The 27,901-nt window shown below is 43.8% G+C and overlaps 1 protein-coding gene across 1 annotated transcript; it reads right to left on the bottom strand.

Annotated features, from left to right (window-relative positions):
* Positions 1-503: 503 nt before the first annotated feature.
* NWD1 (NACHT and WD repeat domain containing 1) lies at positions 504-27,478 on the bottom strand (the record flags this gene model as incomplete). The annotated part of the gene is made up of 14 exons (XM_083350248.1): positions 504-784; positions 1,105-1,213; positions 1,866-2,422; positions 9,024-9,114; positions 10,072-10,344; positions 11,159-11,358; positions 12,425-12,547; positions 15,183-15,347; positions 16,518-16,635; positions 18,143-18,287; positions 18,370-18,573; positions 20,942-22,190; positions 25,741-26,035; positions 27,395-27,478. 14 exons carry the CDS (start codon positions 27,476-27,478, stop codon positions 504-506), a joined length of 3,894 nt encoding a protein of 1,297 aa, XP_083206374.1.
* Positions 27,479-27,901: the final 423 nt, after the last annotated feature.

Raw genomic sequence — 27,901 nt, 5'->3', positions numbered from 1 at the left:
TCTTCCATTAGACAACCCGCCAAGTTCTTATCTTCTTTAATTTCAGATGGCCTTGAGGTACAATCCTCCTCCTCCGTCCTCCCAGCCTTAACCCTATCTCTTAGAGCAATATACAAGTTTAAGATATGAAATAGCTGCTGCTTCATCTCTTGTCAAGCAAGAACATTCGATGTTAGCAGTGCTGACATCAGTGATAATAAGGAAATAAGAAGAGCCAGTACAGACTAGTGTTAAGGTGCTGGCCTAGGAACCAGGAGACTGTGAGTTCTAGTCCCTCCCTAGGCCTGAAAAACCTTGGTGACTTTGAGCCAGTCACTCTCTCTCAACCCACCCCACCCCATAGGGTGGTTGTTGTGGGGAAAATAGGAGCTATTTATAAACAATAGTAAAGGCAGAATAATAAATACTCTAAGGAAGTTAGGAAACAACTGAGTGAAGTTCACTTGTAGATGAATGACAAGGTAAGATATTCAAGTCACTCTTTGTCACTCTTTGTCGGTACTTCACACAATCCTACAAATTTGTGACAGTTTGTTGGTATAGCTTTGAGCGTTCCTTAGATTTCCCCGAATCTCTCCTGGATCCTGTCTCTCTTTTGGCTGAGATTTCACTGTGTATGTTGCTTTAATACTGTTGAGCAGTTCAGGGTGAAAGTTGATGGCCTGTGAGCAGCGGAATCTCTCCCGCATGAGGTAGCCGACTTGTGTTGTTGCAACAAAGCCTTCACCTGTTGACACCATTCTGGTAATTTTTGCATGCACAAACTGAACTGCTAAGAGGACCCCTGTGGAAAATTGGAACATGGCATATGTCACAACAAGGAGCTCAAATTACATTCAGACATTTTTTCCACCCCACAGCTTGTCAGCAGGAAGGATCGAGATAGCAGCTTCAATCACACAGTTGGAGCTACTAGTGTCTTGAATTTCTTTACCCTGCCTCCCCACACATACATCTGCTTCAACATCCTACCACACGTTTGAAGGAGGGGAAAACACCTTTGTTTATTCCCCCAACTTTATGACAAGCTTTGCTTTGAGACTGCTACCATATAAGGTAACCGTGCCCAAAGTTGCAGGTTCCTAAAAATAACAAATTTCTTACCCCGCGAGACATCCCACACTGTAACACACTGATCCAAAGAGCTGGTGAACAAGTACTGGTCATCCTTTGAAAAGCACGCACAGATAATGCCATGGGAAAAGGAATCTTGCTGGGAAGGAAGAAACAAACAAACAAACAGAGTTTCAGAAAAGTAATCCAATTCAACAGGAAAACAACATGCAAGACACAGATCAGCAGAAGGGCAAACAGGAGACAGAGACTCCAGGTCAGTCTCTGGAGATAAACATAAAAGGCACTATTGGACTGATTGCATACAGAAGAAAATTATATTTTTCTAGAACTTCTCTTCAGTGCAGTCAGATTTGGATTAGATTATCCACCTCTAAAACCCTTAATTGCTCAAAAGCTGGCTAGCTGGCTGGCTAGCTGGCTATTCCCAGTAGTATTTGCCTTTAAAATGGATTCTGTCCAAGTCCTCTAGAGACCACAGAAACATATAAATAAATATCCCTATCTCAGACATTTCCTGGGACTCTCCCAAGCAAGTATTAACTATATCTGATTCTGTTTAGCTTTTTCAGAATCAGCTTAGTGCTGCAAATTACTATGACTTGTTTCATGTACTGAGATTGAGATTTGAGGAAATGTTCATGTTTTAATTCCCCACCATGGCAGCTGTTCCGAAGTTTTCTAATGTTAATGCTCCTCTGTTCCCTTAGGTTCACCTTCCATCTCTACTCTAATACCAGTTCTACATTTTAATTGGACGTATCAACTTTCTGCAAGAGCAGAAATCCTACCTTCTGGAAAAACATCTGGTGCTCCCAGGAGCAGAGCTGAACATCCCAGAGACACAACAGTGAATCTTCTGAACCACTCAGCAGCCATTTCTCTCCATGGCTGGTCTTCAGGCAGGTGATGCAGTTCCCATGAGCTTCTAGCGGGAACACGTGGGCCTCCAAACAGTAGTACGTGAAGAGCTCCCCATTGGTCATTCCGTAGAGCACTCGATATCCAGACAGAAGAGCCACACTAGAAATTGTTGCTCCAGGGATCTGTGTGTAAAAGGTGTAAGCCGGTCGGTCAATCAAGAGACCCAGTTCTTCCTGATGCAGATCCAGTACCTGCACAAGATCATCACAGGCAACTGCCAGCTGATCTTCATTCTGAGTGAGTGCCAGGTTGCAGATAGGCTTTCGGTTCTCTGCTGGAGGGATGCAACCAACATCTTGCCTAGAATCCAAGGGAAACACCAGCACTGTTCCAGAAACCAGTCCAACAAAGAGAAGATTCTTCTGCTCAGCCACTTCCAGACACTGGACTGGAGCCGATGCATCCAATTTATCATGCTCCTTTCCTGATGGAAGACAAATGTCAGCTGTAAGGACCTGCCTCAATCCCTCTTCCCAAGAAAGCAGAACTCCTGGTACAGCTTCATTCCAAAAGGAGCTTTTATTAGGAGAAGTTGACAGCAGGCATAGAAGGCAGGATCTGAGAGTTTCCCGTGTGAATCAATAGGTTAAAAGAGCAACTAGCAACCACCCCCCCACACACACACACCAATAGTCCATCTGGTCAGTTCAAATGAGCCAATCCCCAGGTGTGAGTCCGCTGTGGGAACTGGGTTGATAAGACACCATTCCCAAAGCTGTTAGGCTGTTAGGTCTTCATGCGTGTTCTTTTGCAGCTAGAGATAAGGCAGATGGCCGGAAGTACATTCCATTCTCACCCCAGGCTGGCATCAAGGGATATAGATCAAAAAGCAGGCAGATAGAGGAAAGCGGAGAGGATTCACTGTAGTTTCCACAGCTCCCCCCCTCCCCCCAGGGGTATGGCAGAACTCACAGGAACAGAGAAATCACCCCCTCCCAACAATTGGGTTCTGACATCAACAAGCACTGCTGATTCCTCCTGTTACAGGTACTCCTTACGACCACAGTTCGGACCGGAATTTCTATTGCTAAGCAAGACGATTGTTAAGCAAGTAGTGTCTGATTTTGCAACCGTTTTTTGCCGTGGTTGTTAAGAAAATCACTGCAGTTGTTAAGTGACTCATGCGATCATTAAGAGAATCCAGCTTTCCCCACTGGTTTTGTTTGGCAGAAGCCAGCTGGGAAGGTGCCAAATGGTGATCGGAAAAAAATGACAGTAAAAAAATAACAATAAAGGTTATCTTATCTTATCTAAAGTTTATTTTATTGCATGACACCCCCATTAAACTGCAACCTTTGTAAATATGTGCCGGTTGGCAAACACCCGAATTTTATCCACCTGACCATGGGGATGCCACAATAGTTGTAAGTGTGATAACCAGTCTTAAGTCACTGTTTTCAGTGCTATTATAACTGAGTAGTCACTAAACAAATGGTTGTAAGTTGAGGACTACCTGCATAAATGTGAGGATGGGTTGTAAGTCATTTTTTCCACTGCTGTTCTGATTTTGAATGGTCGCTGAAGAAATGGATGTAAGTTGAGGAGGATCACTTGTATTGGAGCTACCGGAATTGATGCCCAACTGCTGCATCCTCCAGCAGTGACCAACAACTAAGGATGCTCCATTTTCTCCCAGATACAAAGCAAGCCAGATGAGCCGGCATTCAGGATGGAACCGGGAATGGTGGCAAAAAAATACCTCTTCACCCACATATGATTAAGCTACAATGTTCACTGCCAGTTTGGATGGCTTGAAAAGGGAGCCAACGAGTTCACAACGAGTTCTTTCTACTTTGGAATAACAGACTAACAGAGTTGAAAGGGACCTTAGAGGTCTTCTAATCCAACCCTCTTCTCAGGCAGGAAACCCTATACCATTTCAGACAAATGACTATCCAGTCTCTTCTTAAAAACCTCCAGTGTTGGAGCATTCACAGCTTCTGGAGGCAGGTTGTTCCACTGGTTAATTGTTCTAACTGTCAGGAATTTTTTCTTTAGTTCTAGGTTGATTCTCTCCTTGATTAGTTTCAAGACATTATCTCAATGTCATTTTCTGGGAAACACAAGGCAGGTAGTACTATTGCCCGAATAACCATTTTTTTAACAGAAGCTAGTTAGTCCCTGGACAAAATGGTGGATTAGATTAAATTCTTAGGTCCTTGTGGAAAGAATCACAGAGGAAGAAAAAAACCTTTATGCTTCAAATCTATTCTACAGGAACATGGAGGACAGGAGAGAAAAAAGCACCTGCCTGTGTGCTCATGTGTTTGTATAGAAGTGCATACTTTTCTCATTGTTCAATATTGGGATATTGTTATTTTTTATTACTGATGTTTTCAGATGTATTTTTATTCTTAGAGATCTTTTAAAATCCATAAACTCCACAAAGTTCGTGAGCAATGAGGGAGTGGACAAATTGCACAAATAAATAAATAGTATAACAAAGAGTATAACAAATAAATGAAATTAAGCTACATCAGTGGAAGAGCAGGAACAGGCATGGCCCCTTCTTCCTTTTCTTAGTCTCCCCAATCCTTGTTTGAATGCCAGGCTGTACTCCACCCACCCAAGTCCTATAAAGGTAAAGGGTAAAGGTTCCCCCGCACATGCGTGCTAGTCGTTTCCGACTCTAGGGGGCGGTGCTCATCTCCATTTCAAAGCCGAAGAGCCAGCGCTTGTCTGAGAACGTCTCCGTGGTCATGTGGCCAGCATGACTAGACGCCAAAGGCGCACGGAACGCTGTTACCTTCCCACCGGAGTGGTCCCTATTTTTCTACTTGCATTTTTACGTGCTTTCGAACTGCTAGGTTGGCAGAAGCTGGGACAAGTAACAGGCACTGTTATGCGGCACTCGGGATTCGACCCACCAAACTGCTGACCTTCTGATCGACAAGCTCAGCATCCTAACCCACTGAGCCACTGCATCCCTATAGTGTTCCTTAATTTAAAATAAACAGATGGATGGATGGAAAGAAAAGTTGCAATCTCCCCATCAGTTTTATGTCCAATAATGCTTCTAAGCATAGCATTCTCAGAAAAAAGAACTGTTGAACTATTATCTATGGAAGAGAGGGGGTCTTGCTATCAGAGCCAATGGTGGCACAGTGGTTAGAATGCAGTATGGCAGACTAACCCTGCATTCCCATTGCCAGGAGTTCAATCCCGACCAGTTTACAATTGACTCAGCCCTCCATCCTTCCGAAGTCGGTAAAATGAGGATCCATATTATTGGGGGCATTATGCTGACTCTGTAAACTGCTTAAAGAGGGTTGTAAAGCACTATGAAGTGGTTTATAAGTCTAAGTGCTCTTGCTATCAGAGGGGCCATATCTACAGTTACAGGGCTATTTGCAATTGTCTCTGCCCTTCTTTTAAAGGGACGCGGTGGCTCAGTGGGTTAGGACGCTGAGCTTGTCGATCAGAAGGTCGGCAGTTTGGCGGTTCGAATCCCGAGTGCCGCGTAACAGAGTGAGCGCCTGTTACTCGTCCCAGCTTCTGCCCACCTAGCAGTTCGAAAGCACGTAAAAATGCGAGTAGAAAAATAGGGACCACTACGGTGGGAAGGTAACAGCGTTCCGTGCGCCTTTGGCGTCTAGTCATGCTGGCCACATGACCACGGAGATGTCCTCGGACAAGCGCTGGCTCTTCGGCTTTGAAACAGAGATGAGCACCGGCCCCTAGAGTCGGAAACGACTAGCACGCATGTGCGGGGGAACCTTTACCTTTACCTTTACTGCCCTTCTGGCTCAGTCTGGTAGGTGGATGTGCTTCATATCCCATCAATTTAAACTATGACATTGCCAATAATGGAAAGGGAGAGACATAGTCCTTGGAGACTATTAGATTAGTCATCTAATCAGTCTGCTTTCTGCCAAGTCACTTTGTGAATGGGCAAGGCTCTCTATTACAGCTATTTTGCAAGGATGTCCCTGACATGCTCTCCAAACTCCAAATGCCTCTTCCTGTTCTGGAGCATTTGACCCAAAATTTCTCTGCTAAACTTTTTGGCAGGTGTATCACTTACCTGCCTCTGTATCCCAAATGACAACATTAGAGCTGCAGTAAGCTTGGGGAAAATAAATGAATTTGGCATTATGGGAAAGCCCAATGCAACGCTTGCTTGCCATACAAGGTGGGAGTAGTTTGTGCTTGCGATCACAGCTGAGGTCCCAGATTCTGAGATAAGATGCGTGGCAAGAGGCCGACACCAGCGTGACATCCCAGAGAGCCAGGTGTGTAGAAGGCATCCCTGTATCGGTCAAAACATCTGTCAGCAAACCCTGTTTCGCTAGACACCAGACCTAGATAGAAGAAGAAGCATACTAAGGAAGGAGACCATTTCATTGGAGGGTGAGGCTCATTGAGACAAACAGGTTTATGAGCCAAAGAACCAGGTATAAAGATTTGGGTCTCAAATGCTAGAAAAATACGCTGTAAAGTTCAAGAGAAGTAAAACTTCACAGCTGTACTTGGTACGATCCTATGCATTTATTTAAAAGTTCTTCCCAATCAAAAGTAAAATATTTCTAGAGTGATGATAAATAACCTGTCCTCTGGAACAGCAGCCCAAAACCTTTTGGGCACCAGGGACCAGTTCTGTGGAGAAAGGTTTTTCATGGATCGGAGAGGGTGTGGTCTTGCGTACTTCCTGCATCTCAGGGATGGATGGTGCTTTACTTTTTTGCATGGCCCGGTTTGCTGGTATGCTGCGGATTGGGGACGCCTGCTCTAGTGCAGCAAACTTGGCAATTTTAAGACATGTGGACTTCAACTGTTGGCTGGGGGATTTTGGGAACTGAAGTCCACATGTCTTAAGGTTGCCAAGATTGAGGAACTCTGTTCTAGAACATGTGACTTTCTAGCCAGCTTTCTTTGTAGCCCCTAAATCAGGGGTCTTCAAACTTGGCCCTTTTATGACTTGTGGACTTCAATTCCCAGAATTCCTCAGCCAGGTGCCTGGCTGAGGAATTCTGGGAGTTGAAGTCCACAAGTCATAAAAGGGCCAAGTTTGAAGACCCCTGCCCTAAATCTTCCCTCATCTCTAACTGCTGACCAGTAGTAAAATCATTTTTTATCCCTTTGAGCTATGAAAACTGTCCTAATAAGTCTGATGAAGACTTTTCCTTCAACAATTTGTGACACAGCAATGGTTTCTGGACTAGCTAGCTTCATTTTGTGTCAATTCTTTCATCTGAGCTGAAAATCAGGGAAAATTCTTCTCACAAGTCCTAAACTAATCAACTGAGCTCATTCCCCCACCCCATACACACACACACACACACACACACACACACACACACACACACAGCTGGGATTGTATGATTGAAACTTCAGCCCTTTTTACATGCATCATGTGTGTGACATAAAGGTAAAGGTAAAGGTTCCCCCGCACATGCGTGCTAGTCGTTTCGGACTCTAGGGGCCGGTGCTCATCTCCGTTTCAAAGCCGAAGAGCCAGCACTTGTCCAAGGACGTCTCCGTGGTCATGTGGCCGGCATGACTAGACGCCAAAGGCGCACGGAATGCTGTTACCTTCCCACCGTAGTGGTCCCTATTTTTCTACTTGCATTTTTACGTGCTTTCGAACTGCTAGGTTGGCAGAAGCTGGGAAGAGTAACAGGCGCTCACTCTGTTACGCGGCACTCGGGATTCGACCCGCCAAACTGCCAACCATCTGATCGACAAGCTCAGCGTCCTAACCCACTGAGCCACCGCGTCCCTTGTGTGTGACATATGTAGCTTTAAGTATACAGTGGCCAATTTGACTTTTTTCCTTTCTTTCCCTCCTCTCCCCCCATCATAGAATGCCCTTGCCTTAGTCACACATGAAACACACCTGTTTTACAACATTAGGATAATGTTAGGATAATGCCTCTTACCCATATGCATTCATCCTGGGAGCTTGTGACGATGGTGTTATTGTCTGTTGAAATAGCAGCTGCACAAACCTCAGCAGAATGCAGCAAATCTGAGGGCAGGAGTTGATGGAATCCTGTCACATTGCCCAGAAAAACTCTTACACGGTGCCCAACACCTAAAACAATGCAGTGCACAAAATGAGGCATCCATAATAAATGCAATGATGTTAAAATGATGATGCAAGCATGATGGTGGCATCATGAAAAGCTTGCAAGTATATAGGTCATGTAAGAAATGAACAATAACTCATAGGTCAGTTTCTGCTCTGGCACTCTTGGGTATAAAAAGCTCATTGCATTGGCAAACAACCCAACTGAACCATGGCTTATGCATCCACATTGACACACATTCCTGCCAAGGCAATAGATACCTGCCACTCCTGCCAAGACAATAGCCAGCAATCATAGTTTGGGGAGTGTGGTGGTTTTTTATTTTTGGGATGTAAGAGAGAGCATTATGTGCATACAAGCTATGTGTTGGAAGTAGACTATGACAGGGCTATGCCCAATGCCTTCTTTAATTCATCCCTAACTCCCCCCCACCCCTTCTTATTTACAAAATTAAATGGGAAACCGGCATAAGGCAAAGTACCAGCATCTAGCACTCTCTTGATTTATCAGAATACCTCTAGTCTCAAAACAGATGCACAGTTTGGGTGCTAAACTGCTAAAAACAAAAAATAGAGACAAAGGTAACTAGAATATAGAAGGCATCTGGGAGGGGATGATGAGAGACCGTGCAGGGACCCTTCTGGTGAATGGATGTTTTATGATTAAATGCAGCCATTGTAGATATCATTTTGTAAGAACATCCCAACATTGCATTTTATCTTTTGTAAACCATAAGAAGTCTCTATGCTTTGGTAACAGGCAGGTTTAAGTAATAATAACCACTACGACAACATATGCTGAAAACTACAAATGTGCCCGCTGGCAAAAAAGTTTGGTAGTTTTTGCCAAATGTCAAGTGATTAAAGCCAATCTTCTTGGCTTACAGAGATTAGAAGATCAGTATTGGCCTCCGCCAGCTACTTTGTTGATATGATGCAGCTATTAAATAACATTATTAAGCAATGTAGGGTAAGTGAGCAGGAAATTCACTCAAACCTGTTGCCAGGAGAGATTCATCTTTTGAAAGCACCACAAAGCTGATCCTTTCTGGGAGCTTTTCCAAGAGGCTGTGCCCATCAGAAGAGATCTGTCAAGAGAGGCACCAGGGAGGTGGTTGATTGAATAATGAAAGATCCCATCCTCTTTCTTGGATATAAGGATAGGGTGGGAGAAAAGGAAGAGTTTTAACTGTGGAAATAAGAGGTTCTGCATGCTCCAAATAAGAGGTTCCCACCCCAAGGCTGTGAGCTGGTACAGGACCACGGCCCATTCAGAACTGGGCGATGCAAAGGGTGGGCGAGTGCGCTCACATGCAGCTCCACTTGCGCGAGTGGCGGGTGAGTCCATGCACACACGCAGCTCCATTTCTGCAAGCTTGTGCAAATGAAGCTGCATGAGCACTTGCCCACCGCTCACACACAACCATCCTGTCTCCCCCCCCACCTCCCCAGCCACCACCAGTGGTCCACAAAGCCGGAAAGGTTGGTGACCACTGCTCTAAACCCAGTCATTATTATCTCCAAGGAAGGCCAGGATAGTGCTGCTTAAAAACCTGAGGAGTTGTAGGACAGGGATGGACTTTTTTTTGCCACAGTTGTTAAGTGAATCACTGCGGTTGCTAAGTGAATCTGGTTCCCCAATCGACTTTGCTTGTTGGAAGCTAGCTGAGAAGGTTACAAATGGTAATCAGGTGACCCCGGGATGCTGCAACCATCGTAAATACATGTGAGTTGTCAGGCTCCTGAATTTTGATCACATACTGTAATTGGGATGCTGAGATGTTGTAAGTGCAAGAGCCTGTTGTAAGTTACTTTTTTGAGGGCCATTGTAAATTCAAATGGTCACTAAATGAATAGTTGTAAGTTGGAAACTACCTGTAAGGCCCTAACACCAAAAGGCTGCGGAAACCTGAAGTAAGATTTCCCAAGGCATCTGCAAGGAAACCAAAACACTGTGGTAGTCCACTGTTCCCGCATCCAAAGATGTCCCTTGGGTGACCCATGTTCCCTTTCCCCAAGAAGAGACATGTCAGAAGAACAAGCACCATTAAGAGAGAGCCCTTGCTGAAGCCGGCCACCATCCTGCCCAGCGTGTGGAGCAATACACTGCATGTTGGTGTCTCTTCTTCCAGCCCTATCAGTTCCTGCTTGGAGTGTAGCTGTCCACTGATGCTGTCCCACAGGCAGAGGACACCCCGTTCAGATACCGTCACAACCACCTGCCTTGGTACAAACACAGTTCCACAGAGCCACTGGTCTGGAGGCTCAGCAGAGATCTGGAAAATGGGTACAGCTGTCTCCAGATGCCAAGCGCTGACCTGGGAGCAGGAGGAAAAAAACCCATTCAAGCTCTCCTTCCGTTTTTACCCTCTTCTCTCTAAAGCAGATTTTTTTTCCTGTGAATAGAGAGCAAACAGCTCTTCTTTATCGTCTCTAAACTTAAGGAGATACATTAAACTTAAGAGGTTTCAGACAGCAGTCCCAGGAAATCTGCTAAGAAGTGAACTAATAATCTGGCAGAAGATCAATTTCTGTCTTTAACTGCAGAGGTGGATACATAGATGTGTATTGTTGTTTCCCAAATTCAATTTTGTCCACACAGCCAAGTTAACCCATGCTTCTCCAGAGTGTCTTAGACTCCACCTCCCATCATTCCCAGATATAATGATCTATGGTTAAAAATCATAATCATAATCATAATTGAGATCTTGCAGGGTGATGGGTGCTGTGTCTGTTTTCATCTGGAGAGTCAGTCTTTCCTTACTCCCTCTATCATCCAAATAATACTCTTGGAAGCTTGTTAATGCCAGTGCCGAGATGGTGCATTTGTTCCTGAGAATCTCACCTAGATTTCTTTCTTTCTTCTCACTTTCAATAACTTTCTGAAGGCACAACCAGAATTTAGCTCCTGAATTTGGCTTCTCTTCGTGATCCTGATTCTCCAGAATATTTCCTCTTCCAAATTACCCAGACTCAGAGTATCCAACAAGATCAGAGGAAGCCTTACAAAATTCTCAATATATTTATTTCATTATTCTCTTGCTCTCTGCTCTGAAGACCCCTGCCCATATTTTGCACCTGCTTCATTGTTTAGCTGCCCCCTCCCCTCCACATGCATGGTGGGTTCCATACCTCTAAACCTGATGCCCAGTATATCATCTGATTCTTTTCATCAATGTGCAGCTGGCAACACCTCAGCTCTCCAGGGTGAACATTGTGGATAGAGAATTCCTCCCTGGCAGAATCCAGACACCACAAGCGCAGTGTCCGATCCATAGCCACTGAGGCAGCACGGGACCCCTTCCCAAATAATTTCACACATTTCACTTCAGCTGCAAAAGAGAAAAGATAGTGCAAGGAAGGTCCTCAAAAGAGGATGTCAGCAAGTATGCTCACAAATCTGATTACGGATCAAGAGAAACAACTTGTATTCTTGTAGTTACAGGTCCTTGTAGTTTGAAATGGAATTGGAAATCAAAATTGTGGCTTCAGTCATGTGGTTGTGATTGCCACCTTGACTTTTTTTTAACCCCTCGATCTATAGACACTCCTGTTCCCTAACCTAATAGCCTGTGGCTTAGTTGGTAGAAGAAAAATGGGACTGTAGCAAACAATTCATAGCAATATTTCCTATTCCAGTATACTGAATAGCAGACAGAAAGAAGGCAGTGGACAATGGACCCCAGAGTTTTATTTATCTGCAGCAATGTGATTCACTCAGGCATATCAGACTTGGGATTAAACATTCATATAAATTAATGCTCTGATGGGTCTTGAAAACCACCTCAAGAGTTTCAGAACTTCAAAGGAAAAATTTAGAACAGCGGGCAGAAATGCCCAAGACAGAAATTTTGGTCTTTTCTTCTTCAATGGATAGCCTTAGGGAGTTGTCAGCTGAATTAACTTTGCTCTGTGGCTAACAATCTGTACCCATATCACATATCACATTTTGCTTCACATCCAAGAAATGTCTTCAATTCTGAACTGAACTGAAAGTCCAGTTGCCTTTGGTAAAGCAGCTTTGGGACAACCATGATCTGGATGATTGAGAATCTCCCTAGACCCACTGAATTCATGCAACTTGCTTAATTCTAAAACGAATCCCTGTATTCATGTAACATGTTGTGCCCATCCAAACAAATCTTTTGATGACCTGGTGCACATCACGTGCTAATAAGTCAACAAGAGTTGTTGTATTTCCACAACATGCTGAATCACAACCTAGCTATTTTAGCCTCGCCTAATGTGTGAATTGAACCCAGCCACTGAGATTACCCTTAAAGTGTTTACCGCTAGTTCACATAAATAACTCTGATCTGCTTTCTGTGCTGTCATAACTGGGATTAACTAGAGCCCCTGATGGAGGTTGGCTATAAAAATGATCTTTTGGTGACTCACCAGAATGTCCTGTTAGGACATGTCGCACAGTAAAATCTTCCATGTCCCATATGATCATAGAACCAGTCAGAGAACCAGCCAGAAGCAACTTTTGGTCAAGGTTGAATTCTAGGACTGAAGTGCCTGCAAGGAGAAAGGTTGGGGGGAAAGAGATTTGAGGAATTAACGTGGCAGATAGGTTTTAATTCAAGTGGAATGTCTGGTCCTTTTTTTGACCTTCAGAAGGTTAATAGCCTGCTTGAGTGTCGCAAGGCAACTGGACTGTCCTGTTGTTGTTTTTTTACCTTAAAAACGTTTCGCTTCTCATCTAAGAAGCTTCTTCAGAACTGAACTGAAGAAGCTTCTTGGATGAGAAGCAAAACGTTCTCGACAAAAAAACCCAAGAAAGTCTAGTTGCCTTTTGGAAAAGTACCTTTGGGACAGCCATGACCTGGATGATTGAGAATCTCCATAGCCTGCTTAATCTGACACCCTGCATGTTTCCTTGCCCTATGATAAAATCCAACCTCCTGTAACTTTTCCCACGTGCTGCCCCACAACAGTTCTTAGATTGGGTGGAAAGTGGATGGATCCAAGATCATCCAGTGAGCTTCATGGAACTTTTGTCTTCAAAGGTTTTTCCACTCTAATCAAGACATTTGGAGGATTTAAGTGGGTGTCCATAAGGCCCCCAGGCATAGAGTTAGCTACACAATGCTTTTTTCGATGATGAAGGGTGAGGGAGGAATAGTAATTATGACTTGTTAGGCAAAGAGACTATTCTACCTTTAGGGAATCCAGGCAGCGTTTTACACAGAGGTCCTCCAGGTGGATGGAAAAATCCAGAGCGAGGGATAAGGACAGGATGGGGCCAAACACCAAACCAGCTCTCACACTGCTCACATACATTCCCAATGATCCTAGGGTAAGATGGCCTGAGGAAAAACAGCCGTGCCAACATCTCCGTGTAGATCATACTCACTTCTGCAGAAGGACAAAGATAGGGGATGTGGAACCATCTTCTATTTGTGTTCTGTTAGCTAAAAATAGATTCAGAATTTAGTGAAAGCCTAGCCCACCTCAATGGTGGGATTCAAATTATATTAGTGGCAATGATCCAAGAATAAAGACGTGGGCTGGAGTGGTAGATACGAGTGAACAGAGCTATGGATCCTTTCCTCAACCAGATCAATGGTAGTTCATTGATCTGGCATGAGGAACATTGAACAAATAGCAGAGTTGGAAGGGACTTTGGAAGTCTTCTAGTCCAACCTCCTGCTCAACCAGGAGATCTTACACCATTTCAGACAAATGGTTTTCCAATCTCTTTTTAAAAACCTCCAGTGATGGAGCACCCACAACTTCCAGAGGCAATCTGTTCCACTGATTGATTGTCCTCACTGCCAGGAAATTTCTCCTTATTTCTAGGTTAGTTCTCTCCTTGATTATTTTCCATCCATTGCTTGTTGTCCTGCCTTCAGGTTCTCTGGAGAATAAATTGACACCCTCCCTCTTCTTTGTGGCAGCCCCTTAGATATTGGAAGTTTATTGGATGTTGGACTCTGCATTTATTAATTTCAACACAAAGGCTAGCCATATCCACTTAAATAAACTGACTGATATGGAATCAAGTGTAGGACACAAGCAAATAATCAAGGCTTACTGCAATAATTATTAGACAGCATTATTGAGAGAGACCCCATCCAACAAAGGGATACTCTCTTATTTATGTATCTTGGAAGGCAGAAGAGACTATGCATTAGTCACAGCTGCTGTAAGCATGCAGGTAAAGGATCTCAAATTTCTAGAGGTAATGGAGCTCTGGTTAGTCGCTGCACTTGTTTTTCTTCGGGAACCAAAAGGAAGGAAGGTAAAAGGTAAAGGTTCCCCCGCACATGCGTGCTAGTCGTTTCCAACTCTAGGGGCCGGTGCTCATCTCTGTTTCAAAGCCAAAGAGCCAGCGCTTGTCCAAGGACGTATCTGTGGTCATGTGGCCGGCATGACTAGACGCCAAAGGTGCATGGAATGCTGTTACCTTCCCACCGTAGTGGTCCCTATTTTTCTACTTGCATTTTTATGTGCTTTCGAACTGCTAGGTTGGCAGAAGCTGGGACAAGTAACAGGCGCTCACTCTGTTACGCAGCACTCGGGATTCGACCCACCAAACTGCCGACCTTCTGATCGACAAGCTCAGCGTCCTAACCCACTGAGCCACCACGTCCCTAAAAGGAAAGAACAAAGCAATAAAACAGGGAGAAAAACATCTTTCTCAAATCAAGAGGAGGGGGAAGTTTGGAAATGCCAGACACCAAACAGAAAAACATTTCCCATTGCATCTTATTATCCTAATAAAATAACAAACTTTGACCTTATATCTCTCTATATATCAGCTTGATCCAACTGATTCCTCTCACTGAAGAACTGATTCCCCCCGCACTGCACTTAGCAGCCTTGTTGAGTAGACTAGGAACCATGAGGGTGGTTAGAATGCAGTATTGCAGGCAAACTCTGCCCATAGCCAGGAGTTCAATCCTGACTGGCTCAAGGTTAATTTAGTCTTCCATCCTCCTGAGGCTGGTAAACAAGGAGCCAAATTGTTGGGGGGCAATACGCTGACGTTGTAAACTGCTCATAGAGTGCTGTAAAGCACTATGGAGTGATATGTAAGTCTAAGTGGTATTGCTATTGCTAGACTGACCATTGACTGGACAAGGTTCTTGGGAGTCATTCCCAAACTAGTTCTTGGGAGTCATTCCCAAGGGTGGCAGTGATTATCTACCTCCGTGGATTTGTGTGCTATCCACAAGAGGCTGCAGAAGCAGGAGAGTCTCTTGCAGGAGATGCAGCTCTGGGCAGTTGATCTGGGCAAGGCACATGGCAAAGTCAGCAGTCAAGCTCTCTATACCAGGGGAAGTCGCTCTGCAGATGATCCAGTTCATGTTCCCTGGTGGGAAAAGAAGACAGTGGGGAGCACATGCAGACAATAAGAATATCAAGAAAGTCACCAGAGCAAGGAGCAGCTATAGGAGGAAATATGGAAATGAAGGAAACCTTGACTAGCGTGGCCAGGATCCTAGGATGTTTCAATGGAAAACAAACAAAAGCAAGGTGGAAAATAATCCTCCTTGATGAAAATATTTCTTTCAGCTTCTAAAGAGACTTCCATCCAGTAGTCTCCCAAGTTGTACAGCAATGTGGTTGGTTGTGGTTCAGTGTACATATTGTATAACTGTTTCACTTACTTATGACTTGTTATGTCTAGGTTACACACAAAATGCTAAATCATAAACTGTATAGGCTTATGCCAAACAAATTCCATTATGCAAATAACATGTTTGTGAGAAACTAGCCAGTCACCGTTTATTCAGTAAGCCATAATTGTGGGCTAGTTTATGTGAATCAGGTTAATGAGTCTCATGAAGTTGTTGTCAAACAGCATTACGTTTACATGAAAATTGCTCAAATAGGGCTGAATTATCTAGACAGGCTGATCTATTTTATAACTATTTAGCAGTTTTCTGAACAAGGAACACTATGAAGGAGACAATGCTAAACTGCTTCTGAGAAACCTTGCCAAAAAAACTGCATGGACTTGTTTAAGCGGTCTCTGAGAATCAGAGACTATTTAACTTATTGTTAAAAAGCAATGTTTTCTACAGTTCAACACATTTCAGATCAAACTGGGGCTTCTTTAGGGACATTATAATTATCCTCCTTCTTGATCTTCTGCAAGACTTGAAAACCTGGCTCTGCCAGTTGGCCTGGGGCTCCAAAAGAGGGAACATCATGCCGGAAGTGGTTAATATATTAATAACAAATCCCACCTTCCCCTCTGCTTAGCCTATCTCTCCTTCCCCATCTTTTAGTTATAGTATATTCTTGGAATATGCTGCATTTTGTATTACACATATCGTACTTCTGAATAAATATAATGGGACATAAAATATTTTTTTTCCTCAACAGGAAATGGGTTTACCAACTACCACCCCTTCTTTTCTTGTGCCGCTATTTATTCCTTGTTTGTTCTACCAAGGCCATAATAGGCATTCACACAATGTGCAGGAAATCTTGGGAAGTGTAGCTCTTTTGGAATTAAAATACCAGGAACTCTTACCCAAAATATCTCTTTGCAGCTCCTCAAACAGACCTGCTTGCAGTAAATGGAAGGGCAGTTCGCTCAACTTCCTCAGGTTTGCAAGGGTGCTGGAGAACCAAAGAGGCTGAGGAATTACCTAGAATGAAAGGAATCAATGTTTGACTTTTACTTTTCTAAAATCCACATCAATTTCTTATATACAATGAATCAAATCAAGGCACGCTTTCCAGCCATTAAGTATTGGTATGGGGTAGGCAACCTTGGCTCTTTTATGACTCATGGACTTCAACTCCCAGAATTCCTGAGCCAGCATGGCTGGCTCAGGAATTCTGGGAGTTGAAGTCCATGAGTCATAAAAGAGCCGAGGTTGCCTACCCCTGGAAGCAATGCAAATGACTTATTTATTACTTTCTTCTGACTTGGTGAGTTTATGTTGCCCTGTATTGGGGTTTCTACCTTCATCTTTCAAACTCTTCATTTTGGGATGGCTCAGAGCTCCTTTACAAAGGTAAATATTAGTAGCATATTTGTAGATAATGGCTAGCTTTCTGTAAAAGGTGGGAAACAGATTAAAATATAATATGTCCCATAAAATAATATTCAAATGTTTTAAAATGTAAAGAACAACCTTCCCAAGCCTAAAACCCAGAAGAAAACCATAGAAAAACTCACCTTTATTTATTTGTTTGTTTGCAAAATTTATTGGCTGCCAATCTTACCTCAAGGTAACTCTGGGCAGCTTACAGTCATAAAAGATTAAAACTATGTAAGCTAAAAATCTAAATCAGTTAATACAAAAAGCCAAACACTGTGGCCTAATTAAAAGCTGGGGAGGGCAGGAGTAGGATGGGGTGAAGATCTATCAACCACCTCTACTGCAATGCAAGATATAAGTGCCAAAGATTTGAATCTGAAAGTTATCTTAAATTCCTCTCAAAAAGAATTCAAATGCCCTTTGTACCCTCAAATGTTCCCCACCTCTATTCTGTATTACTCTTGTCTTGATTTATTTCACTTTATTCTCTTATCTGAGAATAAAGCCCACCAAGCTCTTTTGGGCTTCTGAGTAAAATTTATGATGCTGCACTACAATATCCCCTCTAGGGTTAGCACACCCCCCCCCCGTCTCTCCAATCTTTTTTTTTTTATTGAAAAGTTTTAAAATACAGTTTTCCTTTAAAAAACCCCCCTTCCCCCTCCCGTCTCTCCAATCTTTGTTGGCATTACATTTCCCAAAATCATGGCTGGTAAATATGAAAGAGGCTCCACTCATACAATTTCTACTAGGCCAGGGGTAGGCAACCTTGGCTCTTTTATGACTCGTGGACTTCAACTCCCAGAATTCCTGAGCCAGCTATGCTGCCTCAGGAATTCTGGGAGTTGAAGTCCACGAGTCATAAAAGAGCCAAGGTTGCCTACCTGTGTACTAGGCCCAACAAAACCAAGCCATTTTCCAGAAAAACAGAGCTAGCATTTGATGTTGATTTCTATAACCTTTACTGGATTTCTCTTCCTTCTTCTCCGGGAAACTCCCAGGAAGTACTGCTGTCTTGGGTCTCCCAACCATCCATCTCTCTATCCATCCATCCATCCATCCTCCTCGTCCTCAGTTTCCAGAAGTTCACCTTCCTATCAAAGCTCACAGGCTTGTTGGAGGATGGTAGCAGGATGGGTTTCTTCATGCCCCAGCTCCATGTCCCCCTGAAGTAATCTGCCAGGAGCTGGTGACGCTTGATCCTTTCCTCTGGCACAGACAGGTAGCGCTGCTCCACAGCCTCAGCCAACTCCCTGCGTGGAAGAAGATATGTCAAAGCTGATACCTGCTTTTTCATCATCTCAGCAGCCTTGGAGGGAAAGGGTTGCAACTGACCTGTGGACAAAATACTTTAGCACAAAGCCATCTGCCCACCGGTCCTCCAGCCACTGGGCCAAGTCCTGGTATAACTGAGCCCATAGCAGGGGTGGAAAGCGGAGGGACACCTTGCTCGGAGGAGGATGAAGCCGATAAATCTCAGTGAGAACCTCATTATCCAGGGACAAGATATCTTTTTGTTCTGCTTCTGAGAGCCCATGTCTATGGAAAGGACAGAGGGAGAAGCAGATATCAATAGCAGTAGCACTTAGACATATATACCGCTTCACAGTGCTTTACAGCCCTCTCTAAGCAGTGTACAGAGTCAGCACATTGCCAACAACCTGGGTCCTCATTTTACCCGCCTCAGAACGATGGAAGGCTGAGTCAACCTTGAGCGATCAGGATCGAACTCCTGGAGTGAGCAGTGAGTTAGCCTGCAGTACTGCATTCTAACCACTGCACCACACGGCTCTGGTAGGCACCTGTTATTCCTCTCTTTTCTCAGCAGATAATTGGGGAGGGGAATGGCTAGCCTGCTAAAAATAATTTCTTCTTTGTGCCCTTCTTTATAATGACTTTAGTTACTCCTTGACTTACAACCATGTCCAAAATTATAACTGCCTGAAAAAAGTGACTTACATGGACTGAGACAACTTCCCGCCGTCAACTTACAAATGCTCCTCACACTAACTACCATTGCAATATCTCCACGATCACATAATCAAAATATGGCACTTGGCAAGCAGCATACATTTATGATGGTTGCAACATCCCAGGGGTCATGTGATCGCCATTTGCAACAATCCCAGGTAGTTTGGAACAAGTAAAATCAAAGGGGGGGACTTGCTTAATGACTGCATGATTCACTTAACAACTGCAGTGATTTGCTTAACAACTATGGCAAAAAAAGTTGTAAATTTGGACTCAACACACTTAGCGACCATCTTGCTTAGGAAACAGAAATTCATGTCTCAGTTGGGGTTGTAAGCAGAGGGCTATCTGTACCTGCTTTAAGGTATCTCACCATAGAATACCACCAAATGACTGATTGGGTAACAAGCAGCCCTCAGTTTGCCTGCGGGAAATTCTTGGATAGTTTCTTAATTCTAGGACCCCCACAGAAAGGACTGCAGAGAGGACTGTCCAGAATAACTGCCCAAGTCACTTTGGATAGTGAGATGGGTGGCATAAATAAATAAGCAAATAACTAAATAAGCAAATAAGCAAATAAATTAAACCTTACCTTGGGATTTAATGGAAGTATGAAACACAAAGGAAGGTTTGAAACTAATGGCAAGAAATAAATCAGTGATTAATCAAGGAGAGAAGCAACCTAGAACTAAGAAGAAATTTCTTGACAATTAAAACAATTAACCAGTGGAACAACCTGCCTCCAGAAGCGGTGAATGCTCCAACACTGGAAGTTTTTAACAAGAGACTGGACAGCCATTTGTCTGAAATGGTATAGCGTTTCCTGCCTGAGCAGGGGGTTGGACTAAAAGACCTCCAAGGTCCCTTCCAATTTTTATTATTATTATTATTATAAAACTTTTATTCATAAAACATGAAACTCAGTCAACTGAACACTCAAATTGACTGGCACTAATGGTTGACATGGGTTGCTGCCAGCATCCTAGGTATCAACCAGGTATTTCCTTAAAATGTAAGATGTTCCGAGTAGCGCAGTTTTTTGTAGCTTTGCTGGAGTTATTGAAGTTGTTGTTGTTGTTGTTACTATTATTATTATTTAGAACCTGGCCTTTTTATCATTAAAAGAAATGCTAATAGCCACCATATTCCATCTCTGGGGATTTATCTGGAATTCTCTTTTCCCTCTACAGAACTTGGACAATTTCACCAAGCTACCACTTATAGCAGGGGTGTCAAACTCAATGTCACTGAGGGCCGCATCAGCATTGCGGTTACCCTCAGGGGGCCGGGTGGGTGTGGCCTGGGTGGGCGTGACCTACTGGGTGGGTGTGGCCTGGGTGGGACAGATCTGAGGGTCTATGGCAGAAGGAGGGTCTCTGGGCCAAGGCTGTTACATGTTTTGTGCCAGCCCATGGCAGTTCCCCAAATAGGTCATCAGATGGAGCAAAGAGGCTTCTTTGCTCCCCTGCAGCAGCCCCATTGGCGAGAGAGTTTTATGGCTAGGGAGGGGCCGAGACCCCCCATAAATACCTCTGCCCAGGGGCTGCTTCTTTGTTCTGCTTCTCTTTTCTATCTTCTCACTTGCATGCATTCTCTATCATACAAGCATGGATGCTTCCATGCCATATAGCTCTTTTTATATAACCTGTCGATGAATAAAGCTTCATAATGACTGCATTTCTGCATTCTGCCTATTTTACTTGGAAGCACCTTAACGTCCCATCGATCTCTTGTGAAAGCTGCTTCACAAAGGCAGTGGGGGCCGTTCCCTCACTGTTTCCAGGATGGCTTCGCGGACCACATGAAACCACTTGGTGGGCCGGATCCGGCCCCCGGGCCTTGTGTTTGACATGTCTGACTTATAGTCTCCTGTATTGGCAATTGTATCCTGCTATTTTAAACCTTTGTCCATGGTGACACAAACATTTGTACTCACCGGGCACAGGCAAGATAGCCAAGTACATGTGCTATAAAGATGGATCCATGCACCACCTCCAGGTGGTCACACAAGTGATGTGCAGATTCCAAGGCTGAAAATGAAATGGATGGTGCTGCAAGTACAATGTATGAAGTCCAATGCTGGGCTTGTCTTATGGCCAGGTCCACTGGCAGAGCATACGCACCCTTTGCAAAGCTTTGCAGGAACAACTCCTGCTGAGTGAGCCTTAGTGTGCGCCCTGTGGATGCCAAAGTTTTGGAGAGAATTACCCCCACTTGCTCTTGAGAAAGAGGTCCCATCTCAAAATAATCCTCTGGAGCCCCAGTCATCTTCTGCAGATCTTCATTTTCCTTCTGAAGCACAGTAAGAATCACGTGTGTTTTTGGAGGACAGATTTTTGGCAACCAGAAAGCTCTGTGAGCATTTTTAGTTATGTGTAGCTGCTCCATTGAATCAAGGAGCAGGACGAGGGGCCGTGTGCCCTGGCAAGAAGCTAAAGAGAGCAGGAGGTGGAAGAGCAGGACTGGATTGCCAACTGGCTTGGTATAAGGGAAGCCCATGGCTAAGCAAACTTGTAGGCAGAGGCTATGGAGTAGGCTGTTCCATGTGGAACTATCCTGCGAGGTTCCCAGCAAACGAAGTATCACCACTGTCTCCTGACCCAGGGTGGTGTGTATGGTCTCACTGAGATGGCATAACAGGGATGTTTTGCCACATCCTGATGGCCCACAGATGACAAGTGGGGAATGGGCTCGATGGTGATTCTGTTTAATGCGCTGACAAATGTGATCCAGTAGATTCTGCTGCCAGCAGAAAGCCTGGCTGCGTTTTTGACCAAGGACTATATGATGAGTGAGTTCTTGAATCAGCTCACATGGCTTCCCAAGATTTTGTTCTTGAGATCTCAGGCTCCTGAGCACATGATGGTTGGTGGCAGCAATAAATTGGTCACAGAAATCCTTCAAATACTTGGGCCAGGGCTTCTGCCGGAAAGAGTTGGGTTCTACCTCATGTGGAATCCTGTGAACCTTAATCAGCTCAGGGTACGTGCTTATGATCTTTGCCTTCAGATCTGCTAACTGTTGTGGTTCTTCAGGGTGCAGCTCACCACCAACTTCATCTGTGCCCACCAGTGAATCCACTCTATCTGATGTGGGCATGTCCACTTCTGTGAAGAATACTATGGTACTTTGGCCATCACATTCACCTGATCTGAAGAGGCCAGCCTCAATTTCCCGGTATATCTCTATAAAAGATTGAGAAAAGATGAGTATGGAATTCAGAAGGGGAGCCACGTAGGCCACAGTAACTACTAGAATTAAGGAAGCCCTGGACAAGATTTACAGCGGTTGATATAGAACCACAATGAAGTTGGTTTAGCTCAGGCATGTCAAACCTGTGACATCATGTGACGTTGCACAATGTATCGCAACTTTTTCCCCATTGCCAGCAATGGGGTGGTGCGGTTTCGGTGTGACGCATCCAGCCTGTGGGCCAGCAGTTTGACATGTCTGGTCTAGCTGCTATCTGCAAGACTTCTTTTTTTTTTATTTATTTATTTATTTATTTATTTATTTATTTATTTATTTATTTATTTATTTATTTATTTATTTATCCATTTCTTCCACAAACAAGTCAACAAATACTGTATACCGCAATACATAGATACATACATGTAAGTTTGGGTGCTGCTCGTCCATTTCCCCTTTCACTGTATCTACCCTCCTTCTCTCTCTTTCCTCTTCTCTAAACCCACCTCTGAGTCTTGCATCCTGTAACATTTTTAAATTAATCCTTGCCTTTTTCCCCTGCCAAATATATTTCAAAATTATTTTATTTAGCCCCTCAAAATATTTCTTTTCCAATCTTATTGGTATTGTTGAAAACAAAAACAACAATCGTGGTAATATATTCATTTTGATTATTGCAATCCTACCCATTAATGATAGTTGTACCTTTTTCCATTTATCCAAATCTACTTCAATTTGTCTTTTCAATTTATAATAGTTATCTTCTTTAATTGTCATACATCTTGCTGTCAGGTGAATCCCCAAATATTTTACCTTCTTTACAATCTGTATCTCTAACTTTCCCATCAATTCTTTTTTTTTTGTTTTTCAGTAATATTTTTCACTAACATTTTTGTTTTATCTTTATTAATCTTCAAACCTGCTACCTCACCATATTTTTCTATTTGTTCTAATAATACAGGTCCTGTCTCTATTGGCTCCTCCAAGATAAATACTAGATCATCTGCGAAAGCTTGTAGCTTATATTCTTCTCTCTTAACTTTCATACCTTTTATATCCTTATTCTGTCTTATAGTTCTATTTAGTATCTCTAGTGTCAATACAAACAATAATGGGGATAAAGGGCATCCCTGCCTTGTTCCCTTCATAATATTAATCTTTTCAGTCATATCTCCATTAATCTTGTTCTCTTCACATTGAAACTCCTCTTTCGCTTGCCCGTTACCCCAATCTTTTGGTTCCTACCAATATGTTCCATCTTTTGCCAGCAGCCACTTCATTCCTTTACCTAACTTGCCAATGGGAGGTTTCAGTGAAAGGCTGAAGGACAGGTTGCTTTATGTGTATGAAGATCACCCACCACATGAATAGACATAGCTTCTCCTTCCCTGCTTCCACCATTTGATTGCTTTATTGGCAGCAATCCACTAAGGAGGTGCATCATCCCATTCTTGGCAGCTGCAGTAGTTTGGTTAGGGGAGATGGGGTATAAAGGCAGGTGTTGTGTAGTGGGTCCGATGCAAGGAAGAGACGCCAGCCGGAGTACATGCTCAGCTCTTTATTGGAAGGGGGCAGCGTACTGGGGAATGAGGGTTACCTGGCCTCCTTAAATACCTAGCCAGGTAGGCGGACAGCCAATGGGGTTGGCCCTAGGTTTCCCGCCGAAACTGGGTTTCCCGCCAAAACCGTTCAGGCCAACGCCCCCTGGTGGCTGTTGCCATGCAGGAGCCTGCATACATAACAGCAGGTAGTCATCAATTTATGATCATGATTGGGACCAGAACTTCTGTTGCTAAGCAATGTTAAGTGAGATGTGGCTGATTTTACAACCTTTTTGACATAATTATTATGTGAATCACACAGTGGTTAAAGAAATCCGGCTTTCCCCATTGATTTTGCTTGTTGGAAGCCCCCTAGGAAGGTTGCAAATGGCAATCACATGACTCAGGATGCTGCAACCATTCCAAATACATGCCAGTTGCCAAGTGCCCAAATTGTGATCATGTGACTGAGGACACTGAGACAGTGTGAGGACCAGTCATAGATCACTTTTTTCAGTGCCAATGTAACTTTGAACAGATTAAACAAAAGTTCTTAAGTTGAGGATTACCTGTGCATTTTTTAGACTTAAGAATGAGAAACTAAGCTTCTATAATGAAACCCAGGATTTTAAAATGTCTATCATTAATATAGTTCTACTTTTGCAACTTTTAGTGAGCATTTAATAAAGCAAAAGTAACGGCTTCATAAAAGGGTGATAGCTTTGCAGTTAAGAAGCTTTCCCATGCATGCCTAAAAATGAGGACTGTGGATGTCCTATGAATTTATTTATTTTTTCTTCTTTTTTTGCCTGTGAGAAAGAAGGAAGCAAGGAGCATGTTTTTTACAATGCGGTTAGCCATAGCTCAGAGTGGGACACTAACTAAGTTACATTTTCTGTGTTTTCCTATTGGCTCAAAGAGATTTCTGATTGTTGCTTGTGTTTTCAAACCAACAGTGATGAAAATAATTGCAAGATGATTTCAAAGTCCTTCTGAAGGATAGGAAATGAGAACAAGGGCAATGTAGAAGTGCTGTTATTTTCTCTAAAGGAAAGAAAAGACATGAAGCAACAGGAAGGACATCTACTACATTACAAAATAAAATAAAAGAGGAAAAGGCAGATGGGAACTGATAGTAGGGAATCTTTAGATCTTGTAGATCCATGCAGGTCTAGGACAATTCGACATGGCAAGCTCAGTGTGGCCAGCTCACTGCAGCCAGGTCACCACCACCAAGTCGCCATTGCCAACTCACCGCCAAGTCATCACTGGACAACTCAACATGTCCAATTAGCCACGGAGACAACACATCAGGGGCAGCTGGAGGGAGAGCGCAGAGTGGTGGTGGTGACCAGGGGTTTCCTACCGGAAAGAGAGCCAGGAGGATAGGAAAGCGAGCAGGTGGGCAGAGTGCAGAACGGCAGTGATGGTCAGGGGCTTCCCATTTTCACACCCTCACCGCTCTTGCTGCTGCTGCTGCTGTAGCTGTTTGCAGTTCAGGTTGTTCAGCAGTGGTGATGGTGTTTGACGGGTTAAGTGGTGGAGGTGGGCGGGGCAGGTAGTGGTGGGGAGGTGATGAAGACTGGACATGTCCCATTTTCACAGATCCTTGCCACTGCCATGGGCCATTCGGCAGTAGCGGTGTTTGTGCCATTTGGTGGCAGCGGTGGGTGTGGGGCAGGCAGTGAGGAAGCAGAGGTCAGATGTGTCCCATTTTCACACATCCCGCCACCACCACTGAACGGCCTGAACATCGCTGCTGCCAAGATGCCCATGGCAGCGGCAGGAGTGATGAGTGTGAAAATGGGATACGCTTGGCCTCTGCCACCTCCTCACTCATCACCGCCACTGAATGGCCCAAACACCACCGCCACTGCCAAACAGACCAAACTCCAAATGGCCCAGAGTCTAGATTTATGTGGTGAACCATCTATTTTGTTCAAATGGTACCTTACAGTCTCAGCAAGGCATGCTATAGTGGAGACCTCTTACCTGGGAAGCTTACCTGAGTTGTGGTAATTCTGCAATTGCTCCCGGCTGATGAGCCCGTGTTTTTCTGCTTGGCAGGCAGCCCTACGGAGCATCAAGAGTAAGTCTTCCTCCACACCATCTGGGTTTGCCTGAGACGTTTGCTGCAGAACATACACGGGAGAGATGGCGTTCTCATCCTTCAGGTACCTTTGGGCCAGAAACTTCAAGGTCTTCGGCTCTTCTAGAAGTTGTGCTCTGATGGCCTCAAATTCCAGTTCCCCAATGGTCAAAGGAGTGGGGCAGCGGCTGTAGTCATTTCCAAGCAGCGCCTATAGCAAATAAATTTTCTCAGTAATTCTTCTGAAGGTATAAGCCTGTATGGCCTGAAAATCCAAGTTGCACCAAGGAGGTTTCTGGTCTCCATTGGAACCTTGTATGAGAAATTTCTTCTGGACCACTCTACATTCATAGCTGTATTTCCTTTTGCATTGTTCCTCCCTTTCTCCTGTTCCAGAACCATCCAGAAGCTATGAATATCAACTGAATCCTCACAAAATGGACCATATAGTACAGGTAGTCCTCAACCACAATTGAGTCCAACATTTCTATTGCTAAATGAGACATTTGTTATTGTAAAAAAATTAATAAAACTTTTTTTTAAAAAAATAAAGAAATAAAGGTAGTACTTACAATGAAGCTGGAACTCACTGAAAGTTTCTGGCAGCGTTTGATCTCTTCTAAAAAGAGTTGGGTAGACATATGGCGGGTGCCCATGTGATCAAAGTTGCCCCATCTTAAATCAATAACCTAGAGTAGATTTCAAGATGGATCATAGGAGCTGGCTGGCAGACAGCATCATCTAAAAACATTTCTCCCCATTTTCATTAATTAGATATATGACTATTACACAGCAAAAGGGTCAAGTGGCAGAACTCTGAGACTGGCATGCTTGCAAGATAAACCGCATCCCTTAGTTATTACTTAAGGTAAAGGTAAAGGTTCCCCTGCACATGCGTGCTAGTCGTTTCCGACTCTAGGGGCCGGTGCTCATCTCCGTTTCAAAGCCAGCGCTTGTCCGAGGACGTCTCTGTGGTCATGTGGCCGGCATGACTAGATGCCAAAGGCGCACAGAACGCTGTTACCTTCCCACCGTAGTGGTCCCTATTTTTCTACTTGTATTTTTACGTGCTTTCGAACTGGTAGGTTGGCAGAAGCTGGGATGAGTAACAGGCGCTCACTCTGTTACGCGGCACTCGGGATTCGACCCGCCAAACTGCCGACTTTCAGATCGACAGGTTCAGCGTCCTAACCCACTGAGCCACTGCGTAAGTTATTACTTACCAAACAGTAAATTTTCACAAATGCACTAGTAAAAAACCGAATTCTGGAGAACCTCAACAATAGCAAACAACTCCTCAGGTTTTAAAGCCAGTGATATTGGGCTTCCAGCTTACATTGAAATCTTAGGGTTTGCTGATCTTGCTGTCCTTCTTGCAAAGTTTCATTACCAAACTTAGTACGGTAACAGCAATGCTTTGTCACAAGTGTTGGCTGGCTATGAAGCTTAAAAGATGTTGTAGTGAAACATTTGCCAGAAAAAAAAGAACACAGGCTCAATAGACATCAAGATCCCTATATTTCAATCCTGAGCTGCAATTGTTCTCCATTAACTGCTACTTCTAGCTTACCTCAAACATCAAGCCATGCTTTTGGCAGAAGACTTGTACTTCTGGATATGCCATCTCCATCAAGGCTTCCCTTTCTCTGGCCATATCTGCAAGAAAGAGTTAGGTCCTTTGCTGACTAGCATTAGACATCATTTCTTGAAACGGCAATCCCATCGTTCGCTCTTGATCACATAATGCTGGTACCTTCTCATCCCCAGTCCGTAACTTAAACAGTGGTTTGTGATCCTTTATACACTGCAAAACAGCCAGTTTCTCTTGCTTCAGCTGCCAGGGGGCTGTAAACAGCACATAATTTTTTTTTATCAAACTCTATGCTACTGTGTTCAAGGAAGTGTATTCATACAGGTACTCCAGTCAAAGGTAGATTTCTGAGGAAAATGCCTGTTTTTTAGCAAGAAGGGTGAGAAACAATCAGTGATGGGATTCAAATATGTGAACAACCGGTTCTCTGTATGGATGCCACTTCCGGAAGTCCATTTTGTTGCCTGGGCAACAATAAATTAGCTA

This window comes from Vipera ursinii (assembly GCF_947247035.1).
Source record: "Vipera ursinii genome assembly, chromosome: 1".
NCBI lineage: Eukaryota > Metazoa > Chordata > Lepidosauria > Squamata > Viperidae > Vipera > Vipera ursinii.
Note: the sequence above shows the minus strand (reverse complement) of the source record. Positions and strands in the feature narration are given on the sequence as shown.